Source organism: Larus michahellis, chromosome 9 (assembly GCF_964199755.1).
Source record: "Larus michahellis chromosome 9, bLarMic1.1, whole genome shotgun sequence".
In the NCBI taxonomy this organism is placed as follows: Eukaryota; Metazoa; Chordata; class Aves; order Charadriiformes; family Laridae; genus Larus; species Larus michahellis.
In genome coordinates this window covers 50,518,959-50,546,057 of record NC_133904.1, presented here as the reverse complement: position 1 = coordinate 50,546,057, position 27,099 = coordinate 50,518,959, and the positions used below count along the sequence as shown (strand labels likewise).

The 27,099-nt window shown below is 57.9% G+C and overlaps 2 protein-coding genes across 10 annotated transcripts in view; one reads left to right on the top strand and one right to left on the bottom strand.

The window, feature by feature from the left end:
* The first annotated feature begins 5,163 nt into the window (after positions 1-5,163).
* Positions 5,164-12,266, top strand: LOC141748824 (cell adhesion molecule CEACAM1-like). The gene is made up of 6 exons (XM_074601446.1): positions 5,164-5,554; positions 6,303-6,632; positions 6,762-7,031; positions 7,334-7,393; positions 8,409-8,457; positions 10,369-12,266. Exons 1-6 carry the CDS (start codon positions 5,479-5,481, stop codon positions 10,370-10,372), a joined length of 789 nt encoding a protein of 262 aa, XP_074457547.1. The 5' UTR covers positions 5,164-5,478; the 3' UTR covers positions 10,373-12,266.
* Positions 12,267-15,003: 2,737 nt separating this feature from the next.
* Positions 15,004-27,099, bottom strand: part of LOC141748238 (uncharacterized) — a 17,865-nt gene continuing 5,769 nt past the window's right edge. For 5 of the 9 annotated variants that reach the window (XM_074599948.1, XM_074599946.1, XM_074599945.1 and 2 more), the window contains 9 exons: positions 25,633-25,983; positions 22,094-22,363; positions 21,761-21,877; positions 20,565-20,666; positions 19,629-19,751; positions 19,295-19,390; positions 18,836-18,928; positions 17,705-17,781; positions 15,004-16,342 (listed from right to left, as the gene is read on the bottom strand). In XM_074599948.1, the coding sequence (XP_074456049.1) occupies positions 16,301-16,342; positions 17,705-17,781; positions 18,836-18,928; positions 19,295-19,390; positions 19,629-19,751; positions 20,565-20,666; positions 21,761-21,877; positions 22,094-22,363; positions 25,633-25,983 (1,271 nt within the window). In that variant the 3' untranslated portion in view covers positions 15,004-16,300. Of the gene's footprint in view, positions 16,343-17,704; positions 17,782-18,835; positions 19,024-19,294; positions 19,391-19,628; positions 19,752-20,564; positions 20,667-21,760; positions 21,878-22,093; positions 22,364-25,632; positions 25,984-27,099 lie in introns of all 9 variants that reach the window. The other 4 variants (XM_074599953.1, XM_074599950.1, XM_074599952.1 and 1 more) reach the window with 2 other exon arrangements.

The window sequence follows — 27,099 nt, the reverse complement described above, 5'->3', positions numbered from 1 at the left end:
GGAAGAGGCTGCCCAGGGCAGTGGTGGAGTCGCCATCCCTGGAGGGATTTAGAAGCCGGGCAGACGTGGTGCTGAGGGACATGGGGTAGTGGGGGACTTGGCAGTGTTGGGTTGGTGGTTGGACTCGATGATCTGAAAGGATGAAGGGTAACGTTTTCAAACTGAAGGAGGGGAGATTCAGATTGGATACGAGGAAGAAACTCTTTGCTGTGAGGGGGGTGAGCCCCTGGCCCAGGTTGCCCAGAGAAGCTGTGGCTGCCCCATCCCTGGAGGGGTTCAAGGCCAGGTTGGACGGGGCTTGGAGCAACCTGGGCTGGTGGGAGGTGTCCCTGCCCAGGGCAGGGGGTGCCACTGGGTGGCCTTTAAGGTCCCTTCCCACCCAAACCCTTCTGTGGTTCTCTGATTCTATGAAAGGTCTTTTCCACCTGGGACAATTCTATGATTCTATGATTTCTGCCCAGGGCTGGTGGTGCCCCTTCGCCCTCCCCGGGGACCTCGTGGTGAGGAGTGTGGGAGCACACTGCGTGGGTCCCCCCCAGCAGCCTGACCTGGGGACAAGGATGTGCCAGCAGGACCGAGACAGGGGCTGACCCAAGCAGACGTGACTCAGGACCCAGAGAGCGTGACTCAGCGCCCCCGTTGTGCTGCTGGCAGCGCCCAAGTGCTGACGCCGCAGAACTGGTGCTGCAGTAACTGGGTGCCCAATTTCTCCCTGGGATCAGCAGTTCCCATCGGCCCGAGACCACCGATGAACCAGCAGAACATCCCCCTGCCAACAACCCCGACAGTTCACACGATGGGAGGGATCTGTGGCTTTGAGAGATGCCCAGAGAAGCTCTTTTTCCTCAGCAGCATCCAAAATATCCCTCTGGAAAGGGAGCCCCAGTAGCGGGAGCAGCAGGATGGTGCAGTCCTGCATCCGGGGGTCCTGGAGGGTCTGGAGCCCTGAGCATCAGGGGCCATGATGCCTGAGCGTCAGCCCCGGGGTCAGGCCGTGTTGCTGCTCCCGGTAAGACTTGTGGAGGAGTTGTTTTAGGCTTTGTGACCAGTCTTACCAGTCCTACCCCTTCTGCCCTTCCTCCCACATGGCCCAGGTTTGGCCCAATTCCTTGCCTCAGTTTCCCCGCGGCGCTGTGCCGTATGCAGCATCCTTTGCTGCCACGCTGTAGTGGACACACCTCGGTCCCAGCAATCCATTTAAATGGAGACTTTGCTTTTCGGCCTTGTCTTTTCCCCTAAACTCACCTGGGTCAGGCTCAAACTGCCCGGTTTGGGTTGGTCCTTTGGCCAGACCTGTGCAGAGACCTTCAGCCTGACCTCCACGAGGTCCCAGGACCCTGCCGCCCCCGCACACGCAGACACCGACACACTGATCACAGAATCACAGAATGGTTTGGGCTGGAAGGGACCTTAAAGGCCACCCAGTGGCACCCCCTGCCCTGGGCAGGGACACCTCCCACCAGCCCAGGTTGCTCCAAGCCCCGTCCAACCTGGCCTTGAACCCCTCCAGGGATGGGGCAGCCACAGCTTCTCTGGGCAACCTGGGCCAGGGGCTCACCCCCCTCACACCAAAGAGTTTCTTTCTAAAATCACATCTCAATCTCCCCTGCCGGGGATGCAGCCCCGGGTGCAGATGGAGGCAGCGTGCTCTCGCTCTGCGAGGTGCCGAGACCCTCTTCTTTGTTCCTGGGAATTCGGAGGACCGTGGAAGCCATGCGGGGGCTGTGGGGGGGGCCGGTTTCAGCAACGCCATGGTTGGAGCTGACTCAGAGCTTCTCACCGCAGGTTTCCTGCTGACTCAGGGTTTTTTCATGCCTCCCCCTCCCTAGAACTCTCCTGCTCCTTGTGAGGATGCTGAGACGCATTTACTACCCGCAGAGCTGCGAGAGGCCCCTTCCCCTTGTGGAGGCAGCTCACGGGGCCAGCGTGTGCTCAGTGCTGGCTTCTGTCTTTGTAGGAACACTCCTTCTGGGTGAACCTCGCTCGTTCCGGGATGGCGTACGCCTGCCTTTGGCTGCGCAGTGCTGGGGGGCAGCAGGTTTTGGCCCCTCTGCCTGCTCTCAGCCTGCAGCGGAGATAAAGCAGCCTTTGGGCTGGCTGCGGGGCTGCAAGGGCAGGACATCGGCCGTGAGGACCCAGCCTCCCCCCCCCAGCCCTTGTCTGGTCACTCCCTGCCTGGGGCTGGGGCCAGGGTTTACTTCTCCCTGTTATGAAAGGGATGGAGACCGTCCCTGCCTGGCTCCATCGGGCCACCTCCAGAGCTGGGCCAGCTGCTCCAGCCCCACACGTTGCCAGGTGTAGGGTGGAAGCTGGAGGGGGTGGTGGTCACCCTGAATGGGACAGGAGAGGTTGACTTGGATGGCCACAAGCTGACCAGGAGCTCCCGCTCCCAGGAGCTGTGATGGAGAGCTGTGATGCAGAGCTGGCCTCCTGCGCACCAGCAGGACCTGGGCTGCTTGGGCTCATCCCCTCCTCTCGCGCAGCGTGGCTCAGCCCCAGGACCCGCCGTTGCACCCTGAAGGAAGCTGTCCCCATCCTAGGGCTGCTCCTGCCGTCCCTGGCTGTTCGGCTGCGAGATGATGCCTGGCCGCTCTGGGGTTGCAGAGGGTAAAAGGGAGCTCCAGCTTGTTTTGACTCACCGCCTGGGTTTTGCAACCTCCTGGCAAAGCAGAGCATCAGGAAAAAAAAAAAAAAAACAAGAAAAAAAAAACAAGAAAAAAAAAACAAGAAAAAAAAAACAAGAAAAAAAAAACAAGAAAAAAAAAAACAAAAGGGGAACGCGGACAGCCCGATCTGAGCCATACTCTGCCCAGCCCAGCTGGGTCTGGGGTGTCAGCACTCTGTGCGGGCCAGCCCCGCTGCCCATCACCGCCCCAGCCCCGTGTCCTCCTTCTCCTTCAAGAGCCTCTGCGCTGGCTCCCCAGCTTCCCTGGTCGCTGGGCAGCGGAGGATGGATGGAGGGGGGAGGCTGGGGCCAGCCCCATAAACCCACAGCCCGGCAGCCTTCCCCGGGAGGAATGCAGAGCCCCAGCGCTGCCGACGCAGCAGCACCCAGTGTGACACCCCAGGGTGGGACTGCCAGCTCTCGAGCCACGCGTGGCGTGGCCTGGCCAGGAGCATCCCCAGGCTCCGGTGGGGGACGAAGGGCCGGTTTCTGCCTGCAGCTGCTTCTCTGGGCCCGGCTCCCTCTTCCCAGCTCCTCCTTGCCTCCTCCGACAGCCGATCTTCTCGCTCCCTCTAGTGGGACGGTTCGGTGGCCTCCGTGGGCACAGGCGTCTGCCCACGGGTCTCCTCTTGCGCCTTGATGTCTTCCCGGGGATCCTCCCCCGGCCACGCTGGGTCCGGTCCCTGCTCTCCCCGCAGCCCCATCGCTGTTCCCAGTGCGCCGTCTGGGAGCCGCGGGGGGCGCAGGGCATCCTCCAGGAGACAACACCGAAAGCCCTGGTGTTCTCGGAGCCCGGCTTGCGGTGTGGCGGCTCAGTCCCCGAGTCCTGCTCTCCCTGAGCTTCTGGGCACACACAGCTGCCCAAAGGTGGGGATTCGGGACCTGGGCAGGTCTAAGCTTCCTCTTTCCAGCTGCGGCCGCGTCCGTGTGGGCTCTGCGTGCTGGCACAGCCCTCTCCCTGCCCTGGAAGCACCTCAAAGCGGCTGCGTTCACCCCAGGGCACAGATCCTGGCACAGCATCTCCCCTCCGAGGAGGTGCGGGCTGCCAAAGCCACTCTCCTCCCGGCGCGGGGACACTGGTGAACCCCTCGTGGGATGAGGAGCGCAGAGACCTGACCCTGACAACGCACTGCCCCGGTGACGGGTGTCTCCCGGGCTCCCCGGCCCCTGCCACGACCCAGGGTTTCTGCAGTGATTTTTTTTTTTCCCCCAGCGGTTTGTTCCTCCTGGCTTTGTGCATTAGTCGGGGCTGACTCGTCAGTGCGTGTTCAGGTCGCACACACTCGGTTTCTGCGTATTCACCGCATGCGGCGGTTTGTGCGTGTCCCGGCGGTGCCGGCGGGTTGTTGCAGGTTTAGTGCGACCCGCAGGTGTGTGCAGCACGACTGCGCCCAGCCAGTTCCTGCAGCAGGTTCTTGCAACGTGTTTGTGCAGCAGCTTTGGGCATATCCAGTTAGAGTAACATCCCCAGTTAGAGCGGCATCTGGGGGTCACTGGAAGGTGCCCCAAACACCAGCCGCCACCCTCCGGGCCATCAAAGGCATTGGGAGGGGACGGAGGGGACAGGTGCTGAGCTCACTGTGCTTCTGAAGTTGCTCGGGGCTGGGAATAGATGCTGCAGTGGTGTCTGAACCTGCCTTCCACAGGAAGCTCTCCTACACAGGAGAGCTCAAACCAGTTTGGCTTGGCTTGTTTTATACATATATATATGTGTATATACGTGTATCTCTCCCTCCAAGTTTAGTTCCCCCAGACACCAGGGGGCTGGGCCACGCAAAGCACCGCACAGGGTTTTGCAGCTGCAGACACCCTTCCCCGCCCTCCCAAGCTGCTCAGGCGATGGAGACAACGTGGGGAAGGAGAAAAAAATCCCCACCCGCCTCGTACTTTCCGTGCTAAACCTGGGGTGGGAGCAGTGGGAATCCCTCCCGTCTCCACGGGCAGGCAGAGCCGTTCCCTGTCCCCGTCCCGGTGCACAGCCCTGCCTCCGGCTGCTCCGGCAAATCATTCCGACCCCGTTCCCTGGTGCTGCCCTGGGCTGCTTCGCCTGCCCTCAGTCCTGCGGAGCCCCCCCGGGGCAGGGAACACGTCTGTGCCGTTCCCCCAGCGCCCTTTTTGACCTGGCATTTGTTTGTTTTTTTTTTTTTTTGCCCCCTGGCATATAGAGCGGGTACAGGAGGGGCAGCCGGGGGGGGCTGCACTTTGGGGTCTTCCTGCAAGAGGAGAGGGGAAGGGGAACGAGGAATGAGCAAGAGTTAAGGGAAGGGGAAGGAGAGAAGGGAGAGGGGAAAGAGAAGGGGAAGGGAGGGGACGGGAGAGGAAGAGGAAGGAGGGGAAGGGGAAGGGAAAGGGGAACGAAAGGAAAAAGGAAAGGGAAAAGGAAAAGGAAAGGGAAGGGGAAGGAAGGGGAGGGGACAGGAGGGGAAGGGGACGAGAGCGAACAGGGGAAGGGGGAGAGAAGAGGGAGGAGAGGAGAGGGGAAAGGGAGGAGAGGAGGAGGAGGAGGAGGAGGAGAGGAAGCGGGGCTGGGCCGGGCCGGGCAGGGCACCCGTGGCCACCGCTCGCCTGTCCCTCCCCGCTCGGAGCCGTCGCTCCGCAGCCCGGGGGGGTCACACACGGTTCCGAGCAGCCCGGGCCGGCCAGGGGGACCCCGGGCTCCTGTCCCAAGGTCACCCGCTGAGCGACAGCGGCAGCAGCCGGGCGGGGCGGCCCCGATCCCGGCCCCCGCCCCGGTCCCGCCCCGCCGTCCCCGCCCCGGCGGCGGGAGCGTCCCGGGGACTCGTGGCGGAGCCGCCGCCGCTCCGGCCCCGCAGATGGTGCCCCTTCTCTTCCTCCTCTTCCTCCACCTCGCCTGCCCCGGCAGCTCGGTAGCCGGGCTGGGTATCACAGGCAAGTCACCGGGGGACGGGGCGGGGGGACACCCGGGCCCCCCGGGAGCGCGTCCCGCCCGGGCGGTCGGTGCCGGTGGATGGAGCTCCGCGCGTTTTGGGCCGTTTTCCTGCTTTGTGGAGCGTTGGGAGCTCCACAGGCCAACCCCAGCGCCGGGGGAAGGGGGGCTGCACCTCGCCGAGCCGCACCCCCCCCAGAGGAGGTTCCCCTGGCTCCTTTCAGAGCAAGCCAAGGCCGGTCCCAGACCTGGGCTCGCCCAAACCCCGGCTTTTGCCCGGACAAAAGCTTTTAAAAGACGATCAGGAAGGGGCTCTCGGGCTCTCTCGTCTCCTACAGCCCGTTCTCTTGGCCGGGATCCGACGGGAAAGCGGTTGTGGGCGGTGAGGGCTCCTTCTGCTCAGTCACCCCGGCCTTGTGCCCCTGGTGCAGGGGAGGGAGGAGAAGGGCTCCCCGAGTGGGCGCTGGGAGCTGTGGGGTCCCCAGGGGCGGCAGCCGTCCTCGGGAGCGGTGCAGGTCCAGGAGCTGAGTGTTAAGGCAAAGAACTGTGTTTTTTGGGCAAGAGATACAAAGGAAACTTCGTACACAACCATCAGGACCTTCTGCTTTTCCATCTCGCTGCTTAAAGCCCGAAATAATTAAGTCCCCAGCGCTGCTGTTTGCAGAGCGGCTGAGCCGGGGAGGGTTTTTGCGGCCACCTTGCAGGTGGATGAAGTTGAAGCTGTAGAGTAAAATCTGATTTCTTTTCCAGCCCGCACGCTTTCCCCGTGCTACTCCGCTGATCTCCGGCCGGCATCGGAGAGACTTGTCTCGGCCGTGGGCTGCACCGTGCTTCTGACGATACCCCCGCTGAGGGCCAGCAAAGCTGTCTTCTGGGAGTACAAAAGCGGCCCGCAGGAAGGGGTCATCGTCAATTATGCTTTCGATAGACCCGCCAACACGTCTCGCCCCTACGAGAATCGCACGAGGTTCAACGAGACGGACTTCTCACTGCAGATGGTGCTGCAGCGGGGGGACGACCGGCTGTACCGCTTCAGGTCCGAGTCAGAGGCCACGGGCTGGTTCCAGCTGCGCGTTGTCGGTGAGTGACGCGATGGCAAAGCCTCCGCCGCAGCCGGAGAGCGGGGAATCGCTGCGGAGGAAGGTGCTCTGGGTCTGGCACCCAGGGAGCTGCGGGTTTGAATGCTGACAGTCGCTCCGTCTCTCCCAGAACCGCTGTCCGAGCCAGAAATTCTGGGCAACTCATCAGTGAAGGCAGGAGGCAACACCAAACTGGTTTGCCACGTCCCGGAAGGGAAGGCAGACTTGTACTGGTGGAAGAAAAATGGGGAGCTGCTGCTGGGAAGCGACCACATCCACTTTGTTGACAACAGCACCCTGTGCATCGTTAAAGCGTCGATGAACGACAGCGGCTACTACGCTTGCGTGGTCCGCAACGAAGTTAGCCAGAATGAAACCTCCTTCCTGCTCCACGTCCAGCGTAAGTGGGGATTTCTTCCTGATGCCCCAGCCCTGGAGGTATTTAAAAGCCGGGCAGACATAGTGCCTAGAGATACGGTTTAGTGATGGTTTTTGTCAGTGTTGGGTTGATGGTTGGACTCGATCATCTGAAGGGTCCCTTCCAACCTGGGCAATTCTATGATTCTATGAAATGGCCCCAAAAACCGTATCCTCTCGCCGGGTGCCTCCATGTCCCGTAACTGCCTGCTTTTTGCTCGGAGTGTGTGGGGTGGGGGTTAAATTCCAGCTGGCCGCAGAGACGGTGGATCCTCTCCTTTGCAGACGCTGCCAATGTGCTCTTGCCCGTGATCCTGGCGTGCGTGGTCATCGGCTTGCTCGCAGGTGAGTGCCGGGACGGACTCTTCACCCCGGCTTTTTGGCCGGTGGGTGCTACGGCAGGGGCGGGATGCGACCAGGGATGGGGTGGGAGGGTCTGTGCTGGCTGATGTGCCACGTCCTTGCAGGGACCTGGGTTTCCCACCCAGGCATCCCCTGGCCGGGGCTGGGGCTTTGTCACTGCCTTCGTTTCAAGCAGGGTGTCCCTAACCCCAGGCGGTGATGTCTCCTCCGTCACCTTCCCTCGCCTCCCTGCTCCCTGACGCGGGAGGGAGGGTGGTCATACAAACGCCTCCTGCGTGTCCAGAGCAGGCATGAGATTATAGTTTACTCTCCTTATCTGGGTCACACATCCCTTCTAGGGTAGGAGCACTGAGCGTCCCCGTCCCACCGCGGTCTGCTGTGGTTTTCTGCCTGCAGCAGCGAACCGTGCTTCCTACCTCAGTGGGCTTGCTTTTCCTCCTTTTTTGGAGCTGAAGAGCATTTTTTCCAGCCCATCCCCAGTCCCTGGCAAAGCGGGGATTTCAATTCTGAGATTGCCAACTGCAAACTTGGAGGTGGGATGAAAAACCAAAGAAATGCCCAAGTCTGGACTTGAGAAGAGGATCTGGCAGTTTAAAATAGAAGTAGGAGGTTCTCCCTAGGTGATTTATGTGTGTTTAGCTATTGCACAAAGTTTTCAGGTTTTTCCTGTGAAAAGCCTCCAGGCGCTGGGTAGGTGCTGGAAGAGCTCCTCGGTGTTCTCCTGCTCTCCTCATCCCCATCATGATCCCTTGTACCTGCTCAGACGTGGCCAGGGCTGGTGGCCGGCTCCGCTCCCCGGCCAGTGGCCAGGCTGGAGCCATGGGTACCCGTGGGGCAGCTTGGCCATGGGCAAGGGTGGTTTCCTCCAGCCCCCAAACACCAGCCCTGCCTCAGGGAGCCTCTCCCAGCTCAATGTTTCCCGGCCGAGCGATGCCACGCTTTGCCTGAGCACCATCTCTCGGGCGTTTAATGGAGGTGATGACTGGTTTGTCCCCAGGTCTCTTCGTCTGGTGCAGGAGGGACCGCCCGTGTCGCAACGTCTGCAGGTAAGATGCTTTCGGCCCCTCTCTTCGTGGTGGCCCAGCTCCTCCAGCCATAGCTACCAGCCAGAGTTTGTCGTGGGCTGGATCGGGGCTGGACAAGCGGGAGGGCTCAGGGTCCTTTGCCAGCCGCTCCTTGCAGACATAAGAGGCAGATGAGGAGTTGCTCTTCCCACTCCAGAGGCTCAAAGGATGTGCTGTCCCCCCTATTTAGTTTCCACTGGGATTTGCTCTGGAAATATCCTTGATCCCCGCCCCCCCCAGCCTGATACTGCTGTTATCTCCAGCAAAGCAGGCACGGGACAGCGGGGAGCCTCGGCGTTCCTCCTGGCCCCCATCCGTTTGCTCCATCGCCTGGTCTCCCTCTGTGCTATCTTTTTAATTCCCATTACACGTTTTCTGAAGGCAGGTGTACTGGGGTAACGAGTGGTGGTACTCTCCCAGTTCCTCCCGTTGCAAAAACAGTCAAAACCTCACACTCTGTTTTTTGGGAGAGCAGAATTTTGCCCAGAGGGAAAACTCAGCTTCTCCAAAGCACGTCTGTGGCTCAGATGGGGCCAAACTCGGGTTTCACAGAATCATTATAGAATGGTTTGGGCTGGAAGGGATCCTAAAGGCCACCCAGTGGCACCCCCTGCCCTGGGCAGGGACACCTCCCACCAGCCCAGGTTGCTCCAAGCCCCGTCCAACCTGGCCTTGAACCCCTCCAGGGATGGGGCAGCCACAGCTTCTCTGGGCAACCTGGGCCAGGGGCTCACCCCCCTCAGTGTAAAAACTTTTGTCCTTATATCTAGTCTAAATCTCCCCTCTTCCAGTGTAAACCCCTTCCCCCTCGTCCCATGGCTCCCCTCCCTGCTCCAGAGTCCCTCCCCAGCTTTCCTGGAGCCCCTTTAGGGACTGGCAGGGGCTGGAAGGTCTCCCCGGAGCCTTCTCTTCTCCAGGCTGAACCCCCCCAGCTCTCTCAGCCTGTCCCCACAGCAGAGGGGCTCCAGCCCTCCCAGCAGCTCCGGGGCCTCCTCCGGCCCCGCTCCAACAGCTCCGTGTCCTTCTGCTGTTGGTGCCCCAGGGCTGGGGGCAGCGCTGCAGGGGGGTCTCCCAGAGCGGAGCAGAGGGGCACAATCCCCCCCTCGCCCTGCTGCCCACGCTGCTGGGGATGAGCCCAGGCCGCGGGGGGTTTCTGGGCTGTGAGAGCACATTGCCGGTGAATGTGGAACTTCTCATCCACCAGCACCCCCAAGTCCTTCTCCCCAGGGCTGCTCTCCAGGCATTCCCTGCCCAGCCTGGATTTGTGCTTGGGATTGCCATGACCCATGTGCAGGACCTTGCACTTGGCCTTGTTGAACCTCACGAGGTTGGATGTGCCCACCTCTCAGCCTGTCCCTCTGGATGGCATCCCTTCCCTCCAGCGTGGCGACCGTGCCACACAGCTTGGTGTCGTGGGCAAACTTGCTGAGGGTGCCCTCAAATCCCACTGTCCACGTCGCTGACAAAGATGTTAAACAGCACCAGTCCCAGCGCTGGCTGAGGAACGCCACTGCGGTAATGCTTTCCAGATTGGCATAAACCTATATATACATATATATATAAAAAAATAACTGAAGCTTCCTGGAGGGTGAGGACAAGGATGTGATCCCCTAAGGGTGGAAGACCCCAGCCCACATTGCAGCCAGTCAAAAATGAGAGAGCTCTCGGTTCTCTTGTGCAGCCAGGCCCCAGATAACTCCTCCCAGAGAGAAGCTGGCCGAGGTAGCTCCTGAAATTCCGAGTAGAGCACAGCTCCAGACCTTCTCGGCACTGCCACCACCGGCACGTGACACCCTGCAGCTGCTTGAAGCCTTGGAGAGGGTCTAAGTGGGTGGCAGATGGAGGATCCGCAGCCCGGAGGTGGCTCAGACGGAGACCTTCTTCTCCTTGCAGGTAGAGCCTGAGCAGCGGCGCCCTTGCTGCCTTCCCCCCGTGGTGGTGGTGGTGGTGGTGGATGCTGCCTGGGGAGCGCCAGACGTCTGCTGCTGTCCCCACCTCTTCTGGGCTCACCGCTGAATTGCTCAAGCTGCCAAAGCCTACAAATATTTGTTTGTAAAACACAGGCTTGGACTATTTCTGTGTCGTCCTGCCCTTCCCCAGGGCCCCCGGCACACCCCTGGGGGAGAGGTGGGCATGGCCGTGCCTGCAGACCCGGCTGCTGCTGTGCTCCAGACCTCCCTGCCTCTCCTGCCTTCCTCCAGGGTGGGCTAAGAGCTTGTGGACGGGCTGATGGCTCTGGAAAGAGCCACCGTCCCTGCTGGACAAATGCTGGGGAGTGCCACGGTGCCAACCCCTGTGTCCCCAGGGCTTGAGTCCCTCACGGTGTCTTCCCGGTGCGCTGCTGTGCCTGGGACCTGCCGGGGTGGCTCAGGGGCTGAGTCCGTGGGCATTCTACTTGGGTTGGCCCCCGGAGGGAGGAAAAAGGGCAGGATTTTGCTATGGTGTGCGCTGGGGGGGGCCAGGAGATGAGTGGAGCCAGTGGAAGGCGGCAGGGGACGGAGGAGCAGCAAAGCGGTTTTGTTTTAGGAAGGAAACCCCAAGGAAACCCCCGTGGCTGCGTTACAGCAGCGATGCAGCCTGGCACGGGACACCCAGGGATGCTCCTGAGCCCGCCTCCTCTGTCCTCCAGCCTTGGGCTCCGGCGGGACCTGGGGGACATCACTCCTCTCGACGTGTGCCCAGGCAAAGCTTGTCCTTCCCTTCTGCGGCTCCTGTGGGTGACAGTGACTCGCCCTGGTTTGACGTGGCCAGGGCAGCCCCGCTCCCAGCCCCTGGTCCTGCTGCCTCCCTTCCCCCTGCTGCTTCTGCAGAGTCCTCTGGGCTTTGCTCGTGAAGGGGTCGTTATTCTTACAGTTGAAATTAGTTAGGGGTCGTTATTTGTTCTTAGAGTTGAAATTAATTAGCCTGGAGGCACAACTGGCATACCCACCCTGGAGAAAACTGGATGCTCTCCCAGGAGCGCTGCCCCTCGCAAAGTGCCTTCCTGATCCTCAGGCCGGGGCGTTCGCACCCACCTTTTCGTTCCGACGGGGACGGCCCCAGGTCCGGCGCCCCGTCTGAGCCGTCGCCCGCGCCGGGGCAGGGGCTTTGGGTGCCCTGGTCACCGCTGGGCGGTGGCTTCTCTCCCGGAGCAGCTGGTGGCTGGGGGCCCTCTCCTCGCCCCGAGCCGCGCTCAGCGTGGAGAGCGGGACGGGCGGAGGTTTCTCCCGCTTGGGTCTGGCCTGCAGCCCTGCTTCTGCGGCAAGGGGCTGTCCTGGCCAGGGCAGCGGTGGGTTTCCCTCCCCTCGGAGTCGTCCCCTCTCTATGGAGAATAGAGGCGCACCCAGATCATATCCCACGGCATGAGCAGTCCCTAAGCTGTCCTACACCTATTTCTGGGGCAAATTGGAAAATCGTGGGAGAGGGAACTGGCTCGTGGCTTGCCCGTCTTGGCCCCTGCCTGCACTGCCGCTGCTCGGGCAGACGGTGCAGAGGAGCCCTGACCCGGGGAGAAAAGCGGGATATAAAGGGTCAGGCAGCAAAGGGGCATCGCTCAGCCTGGGATCTCGTGCTGCGACTAAAGCGTGGAAGGAAGCAGAGCAGTTTGGGTGAGCTGAACTAGATTTTAACCTCAGTTTTAGGCTGCAGTGCGGGTTGTCGAGTTCCCTGTTGCACTAGTGGGTGTAAAACAAATGCAGCCGCGTTTTACAAAAAAGAGTTTTCTAAACTTTTTGAAGAGTTGTCTGTAACTCATTTTGGAGACGTGGGGGTTTTTTTAATGTCTGTTGCTACTAATAAAAGTGCGTGTGAGATCCCATTTGACATTGCCCTGCTCTGTAGGGGTGGGAATAACCCCGGGGGGCTCCAGGCCCCGGCGGTGGGCTGCGGCTGGTGGCAGACCTTGGAGGTGCCGGATTTCCCCCCGACGTCCGTCCGGCTCTGCGGGAAGAGCCGCTGCGCTTGGGGACGTCGTTTGCTGCCGCTGTGGGGGTCCTGCATCCCCGTCCCCCCCCCTCGCCCAGGCAGCCTGGCTCCTCCTGCGGCTGTCGCAGCTCAGGGGGGGCTGAGCTGGGGTTAAAACCAAGCCAAGCACCTCGCGCCGGAGCCGGGTGAGGGTATTTTTAACCTGCATCAGTTCCCTGAGTCACCGTGGCCTGGCAAGCGGCCGCCCTGGCACGGCCCGTGGTCCCAGGGGTGGCTGGACTTGTGAGACGATGCCACAAGTGCGACGGGGCTGGAGACGCCGCTGGGCTTCACCCTGGGGCGGCTTTTCAGGGGAGGTTTTGGCTTCGAGGTTTATCTGGAGGCCTCTGTGTGCAGGTTTATGCGCAGGAGCTGCGTTTGTAATCAGAAGAGCATCCTCCGGGCTGCAGGAAATACCTTTGGGCGTTGTAACAGCTAAATCTGGTGGGGGAAAAATAGCCTTTGGGAAAGAGAAAGCGTATGCCGAGTTTAAACGTGCCCTGAGCAAACAGGTCCCTGCGTTTGTGTGCCGGAGCACAGCCGATGCGCTGGGAAGAGATGCTGCCAGCACCCATCGCCTCCACGTCCTTGTGCCTTCGGGACCTTCCTCCCTCCCGCGGCTCTTCCTCCTCCCCGGGAAGCCTTGGCAGCTTCACGCGCCGTACACCTCATTAGCAAAGCCGCGAGCAAAAGACGGTGAAATTCAATCACTTTGCTGTAACAGCGTAGGCAAAAATCTGACCAAGCGCCTCTCCCAGGCAGCAGAAGCGTTTCGGCGTGCTGGAGTTTTGCCGAGCAAACAAATCCCTACCGGTAAAGCAAGTATCTGTTTCAAGTTGCTGTAACATTACTCCCAGAAACGCAAGTGTATATATACATTTTTCAAGCTACTACCAAAGTCACCACTACCAAAGCAGTAAGTATCTACTTATCTGTGTCTCCACGTAGCTCACTATCTATAGACCAATGTTTGACGTCTGTGTATCTATGATTAATTTCTATAGTAACACCTATACGTACATGCATTATTTGAAACGTTAGCGGTGCAGCGCTCGTCAGGCCGCTCCCAGGGCTGAGGCCGATGCTGCTGGACGAAGTGTCCCTCGGGGGTGAGGGACATCAGGGCACCCGGAGCCAGGCGACACCCCAACCCGGCGCCCGCGGGGAGAGGTTCTTTGCAGGGAGAGGCTCCATTTTGGGTAGAAAGGGAGCATTTTTTCCACCATGGTGACAGGAGGGGGCGCAGGACACCACTATTTGCAGCAGAGGTTTCTCTTTCACTTGGAACAGCCCCGAGATGACGTTGTTTTTTATTTTTCCCAGCCAAATTTTTGCCTTCCCGGGATGTTTCTCTCTTCCTCCAGCTGAAGCAGCCAATACCTGTCACCGATTCCTACTTTCCCAGACTGTTTTCCGCCTTTTTTGACTTAATTTCCCCTTTCCGTACCTCGGTTTTGTGGTTACGGAGGGTATCTGGGGCTGTTTCAGGTTCTCGGGCGCCCAGCTGCGCGTCAGGGATGCCGGCTGCGCTGCTCAGGGATGCTCCCGGTCCCCGGGCTGGCTGACCGCTGCTGCTGCCACCATTTTCGCAGACATTTGCTGTCAGTGTTTTTCCCATTATAACCTTTACGGCTGCTCCCATCAGCCGCTCAGCCCAGCCTGCTCACACGCAGCCGGCCGCTTTTACCTTCCTCCCCTCTACCTCTTCCCCCCCTTAATAAGCTTTGCCCAGTCCCATATCCCCCCTCAAACACCCCAAATCCTCACCTTCCTCCTGCTTCCCCCCTCTCGCTAGTTGCAAACTCCAGGTTTGTCCTTTCCAAGGCTCTGCCGGTCAGTTCTTGGTGGCCCATCAATTGGTGACCAGAGATGTTTTGGTCTTTGGCGTCATCCCCCTTCACCCCTGCCTACCTGGGCTATGTCGCCACGTGCTTTTATTTATTCCTTCCCCCTTTGTAGAGGGAATGTCCTTGATCGGATAACCTGAAAGGAGCCGGGACAGGATGGTCACAGCCCAGGCTGCACTGCTGGTGGCGAAACGGTCCCCTGCGCCCCAAACCCAGCCAGGGAGAGGGCTGTTTCTCTTCAGGACACCCTGAATCCAGCCTGGTGGGTATATCTGGGGGCGAGGGCTATCCCAAGGAAGCCAAGGGGATAAGGGAAGGTGGGAAGAGAGCCCGCTGCTACCCGCAGCATCCCCGCCACCACGGCTTGCAGGGCCACGGCAGCAGCCGGAGCTCAGGCAGGGGCAGCAGGGCTTGAAGTAAGGAAGTGGAGGGAGGTGGGGATGGGGGGAACCCCCCCAGCCAGGGTGCAGCACCCAGCACCCTCCTGTGGCTTACCAGCCCCGAGGATGCACCAGGGGAGACCCCGAGCCCCATCCCAGCCTCGCCGGGAAAAAGCAGGTCCTCCAGGGAGGGAGAAGCCGCCGGGGGCAGGGGCAGCAAAGCCCTGAACCCCCCGCCCCGGGGCAGAGGAAGCCAGTCCAGCTGCCCCCGGGGCAGGAGCCAGCCGGCGAGCGGGGCTGGGAGCCTGACGGAGTCGTCTTCTCCTTGAGGAAGCAAAAGGGGGATACATGCGGAAGTATCCGTGTGAAATACATTTATTAGAACAGCTGTAACAAAGCAAATTAAAAAGCAGCATCAGGTGTTTTTGTCCTTGTTTTTTTTTTTTTAAACAGGTGAACATGACATCCAGCATTTAGAGCTGATGTCCTGTCTGAGGGGGACAAAAAAAAGGACCTTGGCAGGATTTACTGCAACTTCATCTAAAACGCCACAACCTGCAAAGGGAGCTGCTGAAGGGCACGGCATGAATGCGAGGTCAGTTGAGCCCCCAGGAGGGGAAATCAGCTCAGGCCAGTCGAGTTCAGGGATGCTTTAAAATATGCTAAAAAAATCCCACCCTGAATGACACAGGGATACTGATGGAGCTGCCTTTCCTGGTGAGCCTTCCCAAAGCCAGGGCTTTCCAGGGATGGGGGTGTGGGGTCAAAGCTGTGCCCGGAGGAGCTGGCAGCAGGCGGGGAAGGACAGGAGCGGGCACAGGACACACGGACAAGGGCTTGGGCTGGGTTTTCTGAGGAAGGTGCTGCGACACGGCGACATTTGCCTTGCAAAACTGAGGGCAGGCGAGCTGCAAGGGGAGCGTGATCACGGAGCTGCCTCCCCCGAGAACCGCCCGCCCGACTGGCTGTGCCTGGGAAAGGCACTCATAAAAGCAGGAGGAGGAAGAAAGTAACGTCACACATGGGGGTGACACCGAAACCCCGGCGTGGGCAGAGTCGGCAGAGCTCTGCCGAGAGCAAACCCGAGGCAGCTTAAAGCTTCGGCAGCAGACGCCCGGGCAGCTCCGGCAGCGGCACCTCGGCCGTGCTTGGGCAGCAACGGTGCTTGTGTACCAGACCCATCACCAGCCGCTAACGCCGGGAGTCAACCTGCTCTTTGGCAGTTGTCGGCTCTAATTAATAGTGGCAATATATTCCAGCTGAGAAAAGTGGATTGAATTCCTTGAAGTACAGCTTTTTCCCTTGGTGGACATTTACTTGTCTTTTTGGTTAGGGTTTTTTTGACTGATGAGCATACTAAAAAAAGAAGGCGCGTGGCATGACGGCGTTAGTGAGGATGGTTTACCTCCAGCTCGGCATCTGATACAACTTCTGGCTTCATTTTATAAATAGGGGGCAGGGAAGGTGGGTGGGGGGAGTATCATTTGTCGCCTGGAGCTATTGTTTGGAGACCTGGGCGGCAACATTTTGGCAAGATTTTGGCCCAAAGCCTCACCTCGGTGGTGCCGGGCAGAGGCAGAGCTTATGGATGTCTTGCTTTGTCGGACGGCTCCCAGCTCCTGGGGGCTTCTTCCCGGCGGGTGGAGGGACAACACTTTACTCCCCTTCCTGCCGCTGTCCTCGGGTTTCTTCCACCACCTGCCAAAAACAGAGGGACCATGTCCTTTGGTGGCACGGAAGGAACCGGGAGCTCTTCAGCCACACTGGGAAGCATCCCGCAGCCAGCCGCGCTGCTGGCGGGGGGCAGGTTGTCCCAGCCCTGGGATGAGCATCCCCCCCCAGCACACGGTGCCATTGCACTCCTACGGACATCCCAGTCCCTCCAGTCACCCCCAAAGACTGGCCTGGGGGGAGGCAGTAAATCCATCCCCCCCACACCATGACCCCCTCCCAGCAGCCCCAAAATGCAGGGCTGCAGCATCAGCCCCCCCCGTGCCGAGACCAACCTCAGGCTCAGCTGCAGGAGGAGTAAAGGGGGGCTCCCCTGACCCCCAAATCCCCCCAGCATCTCTGAAATAAGGAGGCGGGGGAGGGAGGAAAGTGGGAGGAAGGTGGAAGGGAGGGAGGTTTCCCTGAGGCAGAGCAGGGCAGGAGGAGAGCGTGACGCGAGTGCAGGTGTGTGTATTTAGCATTGATGTGATGGGTGAAGGACCTGTGGTTTTGCTCCGTGTCTTATTTGTAGCTATTTTGGGGTGAGGTGTAGTAGAAGAGTATGTTTTCACCCAAATCAAACTGCAGCAGCCCTGAGAACTGGCATACTCAGCACACCGAGATGCTTCCCCGGCAGCCGAGCACTTCCCTGCGGTTCTGTCACAGGCAGCGCTCGGGACATCCTCCACCGCACCCCCAAAGCCAGGAAAACTCCCCAGGACGGGGCAGAGCCCCCCCGGGTCCCACGGGGATGCCATCCAGAGGGACCCGGACGAGCTCGAGAAGGGGGGCCCTGTGAACCTGGGGCTCTGGGGAGACCTTGGGGCCCCTTCCAGTACTTACAGGGGGCGTAGAAGAAAGATGGGGACGGACTTTTTAGCAGGGCCTCTTTCAGTAAGACTTTTAAACTAAAAGAGGGGAGATTTAGACTAGATACAAAGAAACTCTTTGGTGTGAGGGGGGTGAGCCCCTGGCCCAGGTTGCCCAGAGAAGCTGTGGCTGCCCCATCCCTGGAGGGGTTCAAGGCCAGGTTGGACGGGGCTTGGAGCAACCTGGGCTGGTGGGAGGTGTCCCTGCCCAGGGCAGGGGGTGCCACTGGGTGGCCTTTAAGGTCCCTTCCCACCCAAACCAGTCCATGGGACTGAGCTGAACTACAGCAGCAGCTCCCAGCAGCTCATCGTGTCTCCCCCAGGGTGGGGACAAAGCCCGTAGCATTCTGCAGGAAGGCAGGCAGATGCTTCTTTGCTATTATAAATTAAATATTCATAAATATCCATTATGAATTTAATATTCATCATTAAATAATAAGGATTTGCAATAGCAGGGAACCAGCTAATGGCAGTGAGTTACCAAGGTGTCCCTGGCTTGTGTGCTCTGGGTGGTGCACCGGCTTTTCATCGTCTTCTCCTTCTGCGTATTCCTGTGATCTGGAAATAAAGGAAAGGCCAAGTCACTCTTGGGTTTCCAACAACGCCCTGGCAATTCGGGCCGCACCCTGCCTTTCATGGGGCGGGTGAAGAAAAGCTGTCAGCAGAGAGCAATGGAGATGGGAGCTTTGGGCTGGGCAGAGTCTCTGTGTGTCCAAAACCTTTGGCCGTATGGAGTCGGTGCGGTATTTCCTGTGTTTCAGACTTGCCAATGCTCTGTCCGCTCTGGGAAAGCCCGAGAGTCCCCGTTCAATCCTCTCCTCGAGGGCATCCTCCCCTCAACACGCTGTTGTCCCTCCTTCTAGCCAGTTCCCCGAGATGCTACCTGTGATCCCGAAGGCTGAGCCAGCGCTTTCAGGAAGCCCACTGGGATGGCCAGCCGGTCCTTGAGACCGGGCCACCAGAGAGCCTGTGCAGGGGGGGAGGCCAGACACAATTGCTGATCATGGCTAAAGGTGATTCGTGTGGTGAGACCACAGAAACCAGAACTTTCAAAGGAGAAGCTAGTAAACCCACAGTAGACACGTAGAAATCACCTCCCTGATCTCTTCCCTCCCACCCCGGAGCTCGCTCTGAAAGTCCCACCTCACTGGGATGACTGGTCAGCTGCTCTCCTGACTAAGATGACTTATTCTCATCTGAAGATGTTCTCAGACCTATTTCTGCCTGTTTATCAGATAGTTTTCTCCTCCCAAAGCTTGCCGTAGCTGAGGTTCTTTTGACCAGGGTATGGCTATTGCTAGGGAAGACCACAGTAGGACATTCTGGAGGAGAAACTCGCTTTCCTTGAGCATCCGTGGACAAAGCAGAGGTGCTGGCAAGGACCGCAGGCAGGGACCGGTGCCTACTGTGGCTTTCCTAAAAGGATGGACACCAGAGTTGGGTCCTCAGCTGATTTGGACAGTCCAGCTCTTTAAAAGTCTGGCTTTTGTCTGACTGGAAGCATCTTTCCTCGTGCCCGCTGCCAGGGGAGGGTGTGAGAGCTGAGCCTGGCGATTCTCCGGGGCTGAGCAGCTCGTTACGGTTGCTGGAAGGAGACCGCGGGGCGACTTACGCCACAGGAAGAGGAGCAGCAGCGTGATGAGGATGGCTACCACAGCAGAGACACAGCTGGCGGTCAGATCGACGGCTTCCGAGCAGCCTCGCTCTGCCGAGGAGAAAGGGAGAACTTGTCAGCAGTTGCTCCTCTGGCCAACACCCCCTTTGAACATTCAGACGCCATGAATTTAATCCAGGGACTTCCTATGCGAGAGAGAGGGGGGATCCCTGTGTTTCAAATCATGGAGCCACTGGGGCAAACCTTGCTTTGCCACCTGAGAGCTACGACCTCCCCGCTCAGCGCGAAGCTGCCGCCACCACGTCAACTACAAGGTTTCTTGAAGAAGCAGCCATGCAAAGCCACCTAAGGACTCTCTGTGCCCTGAGTGAAGCCAAGCCCCCCCAGATACCCCACCGCTCCCCAGAAGAAAGGCGAGCAAGAGCACGAGCGGTGCAAACCCGGGCCACCCCTTACCATGGAGCTGCTGGGTATTGTGGAGCAAGAGGGTGGCGAACAACAAGTTGACGATCAGTGTTGTGGGGGTTGTGGAGTTCCGGATAACACGGTGCCCTGGGGGAGGGAAAAATTGGTGATGGATGAGAGGAAAACGCGTAAGGAATGCCAGCTGGCATGCGGAGGAGACGGGCTTCTGGGAGGGTGGTCAACATGTGGACAACGTCTCTGGACGTGCGCCACAGCAGCGTGCCGAGCCACCGCTCCCTCCCGGGAGTGAAAACCTAAGGAGTTTCCTCCTGGGCTCCCCTCAGGCCTTTTTCACCAGAGGTTTAGACCATAAACAGCAACTTACATGCTTTGCTTTTGAAGGGGATGAGAGCTGCTGGTCTCCACACCGCTGCCGCCGCCGCCTGGGCGGTTCCTATCGCCGCAGCAAAGAAGAACAGCCCAAGCAAGACGAAGGCAGCAGAAAGACCTGTGGGAGCAGAAGCAAACCAGGAGGTAAAAGATGGAAACCAGTGGAGGTCTGAGAACAAGGCAAGGGAAGTCGGCTGGTGGTGGCCCTGCGCCCAACGGCTGCGTCTGGGAGTGCAGGATCCATCACCCCCTGCAACGGGGCTGTGCAGCGGGAGCAGGGCTGCGGCCAAGAAGGGTCCCCATGGCCTGGGGATGGGTCTGGAAGCGGGACTGGCTTGGCGCTGCTGGCCAGGGGACCGTATCCTACAGCCGAGAACGGCTCCTGTCCTGGAAGTTGGGAGCAAGCGATATCTATTATAAACGTACACACAGGGAGCATCCTTTCAACAGAGAATGGGGAGATGACCCGCGTGTTTCAGAGGGGGTTCCTTTGGGCTTGTTTGCCTCAACGTCTGCTTGCAGACACGCTGCTGTGTGCAGCGAAGAGCCCCCATGGCATGACAGACAGGGAGCCTCAGCCCGGGGCAGGGAAGAACTGGCTACAGAGCGGTTTTAGAACAGCCGAGCTCTGTGTTCGTCACCCATGGTGCCTTAAGGTCTGGTGGGAGTGGTTTCTGAACCGCTTTTTAACTTCTGAGAAGTCCTGGAGAAGGGGGAGTGGTGCCTGAAGAGCGCAAAGGGACAGATGTAGGCCTTCGGTTTCAGAAGAGCAGAGAAAGAGGAGCCTGCAGGCTACCAAGCAGTGAAGTCTAACTTCAGTTTCTGCAAGTCAAATACCACTACATCAAAGACGCTACTGCAAAGACCTGGAGGAAAAAGAAAGATGAGACACTGAAGCCATCAAGAACAAAGCAGGTTAAATGAATCCTACCTTCTTCCTGCATCCAGATGATGGAGACGGCAAGCAGGAGGAGAGAGGAGACACACAGCAGTCCGTGGGTGAACAGAGTTACCTGTTTCAGTGCTTCCGTTCCTGGGAAAAAAGTCAAACATGCTCAGTACCACACAAACAGGATGGGTGCAGCCTGCCAAGGGAAGATAAACAACAAGCCCAGGTTTTCTTTGTAAAGAATTGAAGCCCTGAGGCTTAGAAACCCTGAAGAACTGGTGAACTTTCAAGGGCTTTGTTTGACTTCAGGATGAACCAGGAGAAACCAGCCACATTTGGGGCTGTTCCACACTGAACCAGGCACCAGTTCCACCTAGTGAGGCACTTCGCAATGCTTCTGCCCCAGTTTTTGCCTCCTGTAATGACCTGACAAGTGCTGGATTTCCTCTGGAGACCCATTTCATGGGGGAAAGCCCACACGGCACAAGCTCCTGCCCCAAGCAGCAGGCATGCAGAGCTCCTCAGGAGGGATTACCCCCACAGGCAAGTCCTCACGCCCCAGCCTGCACGTGTCCCCCATGTTAGTGCCGAGAGACAAACACATGTGGGAGAACGTTCCTGCTGTAGGGCTTCACCTCTGCTCTCCAGGTGGTCTCTGTTACTCTGGGAATCATTCCTGGTGGGTCGAAGGCGGCACTAGCAGGTTACAAAGACGGTGTGGGAGGACTTTCTGTTGCCTACGTCTTTAGGTTTGTTTTCTGCTAATCACTGTATAATGTTGCTACAGAAGCACCCATGGTAGCCTGTGTGCTCCTGGGGCATGGATCCAATGTCACGACTCAAACACCAGCGTGCTTGGTCACCAAAACCCATGAGACGTGACCTTTGGCCACGGGAAGGCTCTTCCCATGCAGCCTGCATGTCCTGCACTCTCTATTTCTTCCCAGGGATGCCTGAGGAATGGGAGAGGAATGACTCGTACGCTCGGTACTGTGATATTTCTGGCTCCATGTCCCACAAAGCCCTCTGGGATTAGCTGCTTCTAAGGAGTTTTATTTCCTAGGCAAGCCACAGAGGCATAAGAAGAAATGCACGAGCTGAGCACATTTCCCCCCGCTACCGAAGTGAATTAGGACGACGGGAGAAGGAACTTGGCTGAGGCTTTCTGCCACCCGCCCTGCCCACAGTGGGGAGAGAAGGGTTGGGTGTGGGGGCCGGGGTGCAGTCCTGGCACTCACCGAACCTCTGCTCCCTCAGCTGCCAGAGCCGGACAATGAAGCCGATGGCGGGGAAGGCGACGAACATCAGCGTGACAACAGCCAGCCTCCGCACGTGGCGTAGAGGAGGTGTGAGACCTGCAAGGCAGGGCAGGAGGGAAACCCCGCGCTGGGGACAACCCCGAAACACAGAGCGGCAATCCCAGGAAACTGCAAAATGCTGGAAAACCCAAGGGACGAGTCCTGGGTCTTCCTTGCTCGGGAAAATGGATGAGAGACCATGGTCCACACTGCGGGATGGACCTGCGGCAACACGACAAAGCGCCGGACCTGCCAAGGCAGGGCAAGACTGACCTGTCACCGTCAGGTCCAGGGATGCCTCCTTCCAGCTTATCACGTTGCTGACGTTGCAGGAGTAGGAGCCGCAGTCCGACTTCTCGCCATTCCTTATCTGCAGCACGGTGTCTTTTTCAGAGAGCAGATAGCACTTTTCGGGGGGAAGGGGGTGTCCGTCCTTCTTCCAGGAGATGGAAGCCACCGTTCCCTCTGGCACCACGCAGACCAGCTCGATGGGCGAACCTGCCACCTTCGAACTGCACTGGAGCTCAGGCTGGGGCACAGGCTCTGAAAAGCAGAGAGCAGCGTGGCAGCGCTCCCAGGAGCATGAGAACTGCCTTGCTTTGGACCTGAAAACTGGCCGACATGCAAGCACACCGAGCCCCTTGGGGAGAGAGCAGGCCCTTCCCTTCTGATTTACACCCTAGGCCAGCTTGGAGAGAGAGAAGTTACTGCAGGAGCAGGACAACATCCACCAAGTTCAACGTAGAAAGCAGATGTCCCCATCCCTGCCACCACGCCACCCCTAGGATGGACACTGCCAACCCCTGGAGATCAGGCATGGCACCCTGGGCTCAGGGACACGGATCCGAAAGAGCAGTGAGCTGGGATTACGCTGGGAAGTGATGGCAGAGACTTTCCGGACACTGTGTGCCATGGGGCGTCCCAGGAGGAGAAGGCTCTTCCCACACAGCAGTGGCTGTGGAAGTAAAGGAGAGGTCAAAGAAGTCATGAAGTTCAGCCAAAGGGCAGCAACATGGGACTCTGCTGCTCATTACCACAGCGTTTGTTTTGCTCATCACATGTCAGCAGAAACTCCTTCTCCTGAAGGAATTTTATGCCATACTCTTGTGGCTGTTCATGACAAAACAACTAGATAAAAGTTAAGGCAGAAGGTGTTCCCGTTCCCCATTTCTATCACTCCAGGATGAAGGCACCATGCAGCCTGATGTCCCAACCAGGAACTCAAGCCACAGTCAGACTCAGTTGCAAAAAAACCCCTCTGGCATTTCCCAACAACTCCTTTAGGGCTTCCAGTCTGTGTCTTTCAAGGCAGTGATGAAATCCAAAACCCTCCTCTAGTTGGAGACTCGCTGTTCCAGCTGGATGTACATAAACGCCACGGGATTCATCCCAGGGTCCTGAGACAGCTGGCTGATGTTATCGCAGGAACTCTCTCCATTATTTTCCAATGGTCTCGGGAATCTGGAGAGGCCGAGTCAACTGGAAGCTGGCAAATATTGTCCCAGTTTTCAAGAAGGATGAGAAGGAAGACCCCAGTAATTAATTACAGGCCTGTCAGTCTTGGTGCCTGGTAAAATTATGGAGAAGGTTATTCTGGGAGTAACTGAAAATCACTTGAGAGACAACACAGTTGTTGGTCATAGCCAACATGGGTTCACGAGGGGAAAGGCCTACTTAGCTAACTTAATTTCCTTTTATGACAAGGACCAAGGGAAGCCAGTAAATGTGTTTTTTTGATTTTATCAGTTTTTGATACTGTCTCTCACAGCATCCTTCTGTGGTGGAGGTCACAGCACACTGCTGGACAGGTCCATAATACGCTGGGTGCGCAACTGGCTGACGGGTCAGGCTCATAGTAAATGGGGTGACATCAGGCTGGCGGCGGGTCACCAGTGGGGTTCCCCAGGGCTCAATTTTAGGGCCAGTGCTCTTTAATGTTTTTATAAATGATCTGGATGCGGGAGTTGAATTAATTAAGTTGGCTGATGATACTAAACTAGGAGGAGCTGTGGAGTCCCTCGAGGGCAGAGAGACCTTGCAGAGGTCTGGAGAGACCAGAGAGCTGGGCAATCACCAACCGTATGAAATTCAACAAGAGCAAGTGCCAGGTTCTCCATGTGGGATGGGGTAATCTTGGTTATACGTACAAACTGGGCGATGACAGGCTGGAGAGCAGCCCCATGGAAAGAGATGTGGCGGTTGGGTTGATGGCAAGTTGAAGAGGAGTCAACACTGTGCCCTGGCAGCCAACCGTGTCCTAGGGCGCATCAAGCACAGCATGGTGAGCCGGTGGAGGGAGGTGATTGTCCCACTCGACACTGCACTGGTGTGGCCTCATCTCGAGTTCTCTGTGCAGTTTTGGGGGCCTCAATAGAAGAAGGACATCAAACCATTAGAGCGTGTCCTGGGGAGGGTGACCAAGATGGTGAAAGGCCCCGAGGGCAGGACTTAGGAGGAGCAGCTGAAGTGACTTGGCTTGTTCAGCCTGGAGAAGAGGAGGCTGAGGGGGGGACCTCATCGCAGTCTACAGCTTCCTCAAGGGATGCAGTGGAGAGGGAGGTGCTGCTCTCCGCTCTGGTGACCAGCGATAGGATACGAGGAAATGGAATGAAGCTGCATAAGGGGAAGTTCAGACTGGACGTTAGGAAAAGGTTCCTCACTGAGAGGGTGGTCGGTCCCTGGAACAGGCTCCCCAGGGAAGTGGTCTCGGCACAAGCCTGTCCGGGATCAAGCAGCATCCGGACAATGCTCTTAGTCATATGGTTTAGTGTTAGGTAGTCCTGCGAGGAGCAGGGAGTTGGACTCGATGATCCTTATGGGTCCCTTCGAACTTGAGAAATTCTGCGATCCTGTCCTGGTTTGAGGTAAAACAGAACCAATTTTCTTTTCAGTAATTTTACTTTTCAGCTAAGCCTCTTCTAACCAACTGAACTCTCGGAAATTAATGGCATGTTTTTCAGTGTCGGCTTCTAGCAGAGATAAGATCTGATGTTGATAGTGAACACCGAGGAATGGCGTGCTTACGCTCATGGCTGTAACAACCGGGGTCAGCTCGCTTTGTTGTGTGCCCCGCTGGAGGCTTGGAAAGGGAAGAGCACAGAGCAGAGGACAGGACAGGACAGGACAGGACAGGACCTCTTCCAGGGAGGAGGGGACAGGATAGGGGACCCTGAACTGACCAACAGGGTATTCCATCCCATCTGCATGATGCTCAGTATAAAAGCTGAGGGATCAAAGGGTCAGCCTCTTTCTTCAATGGCAAATGTCCCAGGAGCGCTCTGTTTGTCTGCCTTTGATCCCAATCCAAGCATTCCTCTATCCAGATCCGGAATCCAGTTCCCTTCCATCGCTGAGTCCAGTCTGGGACTTTCCCAGTGCTGCCGGTGACGGGATCGTCATCCTGGGAGCTCCATACTGGCTTTGTATATCTTGTATGTATTTCATTATTTTCTTATTAATATCTCATTCTTTTTATTGTCATTATTTTGTTACGTTAAAGTAGTTGAGTTTCTTTTCAGCTCGTAAGTCTCTCTCGCTCTCTCTCGTTCTCTCTGCTCTCCTCCGAAGGGAGATGCTCTCTCTTCTCTGGAGGGGAGGGCGGGAACACAGAGCATCTGCGGTTTGCTGCAGTGGCCAGCCCAGCCCAAACCACGGCAGAGCCCACGGCTCTATCCTGGTTCCCACGGCTCTGTCCCACGGCTCTGTCCTGGTTCCCATGGCTCTATCCTGGTTCCCATCGCTTGGACCTGGCTGCTGCACTGACTGGTGAATCTTTGCCTGAGAAAACCACCCTCTCCACACACTTGACTTACGGATAACTTCGAGGAGGGTTGTCCGCGCTTTATCCTGCATCAGATCAACTGTTGCCTTATAGACGCCGCTGTCTGTCTCCCGTAACCTCTGGAGGAGGATGGAGCCATTCTCCGGGTAGAACACCACCCTGCCTTGGTAAGCCGCGTAAATGGTCGGAGACTGGTGATCTGCGTAGTACTGCAGGATGAATTCCGGGGTGGTGTTGGTGGTGTTTCTTATGTATTCCCACTCGGTGAAGTTCACGTTCCTGATATCCGGCGCGTGCATCAGAACGGAGGATCCTTCAGCTGCCACTCTTCTTTCTGTGACTGCCACCATGGCGGAGGAGCCCTGCAAAACCACCAACAGGTCTGGAAACAGGAGAGATGCCAGAGCAGGATGAGTTAGTTTTAAAGCAAAAGCCAAAGAGCGATTTAATCTGCATGTACATCCTATTTTTTTTTTGGCACAAGTTACCAACTGACTTCCTGAAGTGCGTTATCTCAGATATCTGATTTCCTTCCTCCTTTGTCAAGATAAAAACTAACATTTTTATTGGTGTGCTATATAAATGTTTTTTAGATGGTTGAGACAATTTCTTGCCCTTTGGAATCAAAATGATGGGAATCTGGACTTTTGGGTGTTTTCTGCACAGGAAGTTGCAGAAAAGTTGCCAACAGGGGCCATAATGAGCGCGGCTTCAGCCCTGGATGGCCAGCTCTTCCCTCGGCACCTGGAAGGATGAGTGTCGCTTGGAAAACAAGCTCTGAAACCCGCTTTGTTGGGACTATGTAGTCCTGTCTGCGAAATAACCGGTGTCTGAGAGCTGACCTTCCTGAACGCAGCGGAAACCTACAGCCGAGCTGCTTTTAACACAAAAAGGAATCTGAAGGGCCTTTACACAAGAGCCTTTGTCATGACAATGTTTTATAGTTTCCGCCGGAGACAATGGAGCTGATGTGGGGCTCAGTCTGCAAGTGCGACCCTGAAACTCGCCTCGGCTCTACAAAACCCTGGCGTGAGAATCCCACCGCAGCCCTGCTGGTGTTAACGGGACGTAGCAAGTGGAAAGTCACAAGCGGAAAGTCACATCCGATATCTCCAGCCCCCAAAACCTGCCAGAACCGTCATCCTGGAGCTGCTTTTAGCGGGTCTTAGAGGTTATGCTGGTTGCTGAAGAGAGAACAAGCTACAGGAACAGGGACGTAAAGGAAAGCTGGGCTAAGCAAAGAGGGAAGATGCTGGAGGGGAGGCTCAGAGGCGCAGGGAAGGGTACCGGTGGGCACGCCACCGTCGGGGAGCAGAGAAGGGGCTGGAGGGAAGCGATCCTTAGGCATGCGGTGGAGGAGAGGAGGTGGTGGTACCCAGGTGCGGTGATGCCGCGGCACTGGGAGGAAGGAGGCGGCTGCCAGGAGGGCTCCCAACACCGCCGCCGCCCGGAGCAGGGTGCACGGAGAGCACGGAGACGCGGCGAGGAGATGCTCTGC

Coding starts and splice junctions, on each gene's coding strand:
- LOC141748824 (XM_074601446.1), top strand. CDS start 5,479: ATGGTGCCCCTTCTCTTCCTCCTCTTCCTCCACCTCGCCTGCCCCGGC. Junction 6,633..6,761: donor GTTCCAGCTGCGCGTTGTCG/GTGAGTGACGCG, acceptor CGTCTCTCCCAG/AACCGCTGTCCGAGCCAGAA. Junction 7,032..7,333: donor CTTCCTGCTCCACGTCCAGC/GTAAGTGGGGAT, acceptor TCTCCTTTGCAG/ACGCTGCCAATGTGCTCTTG.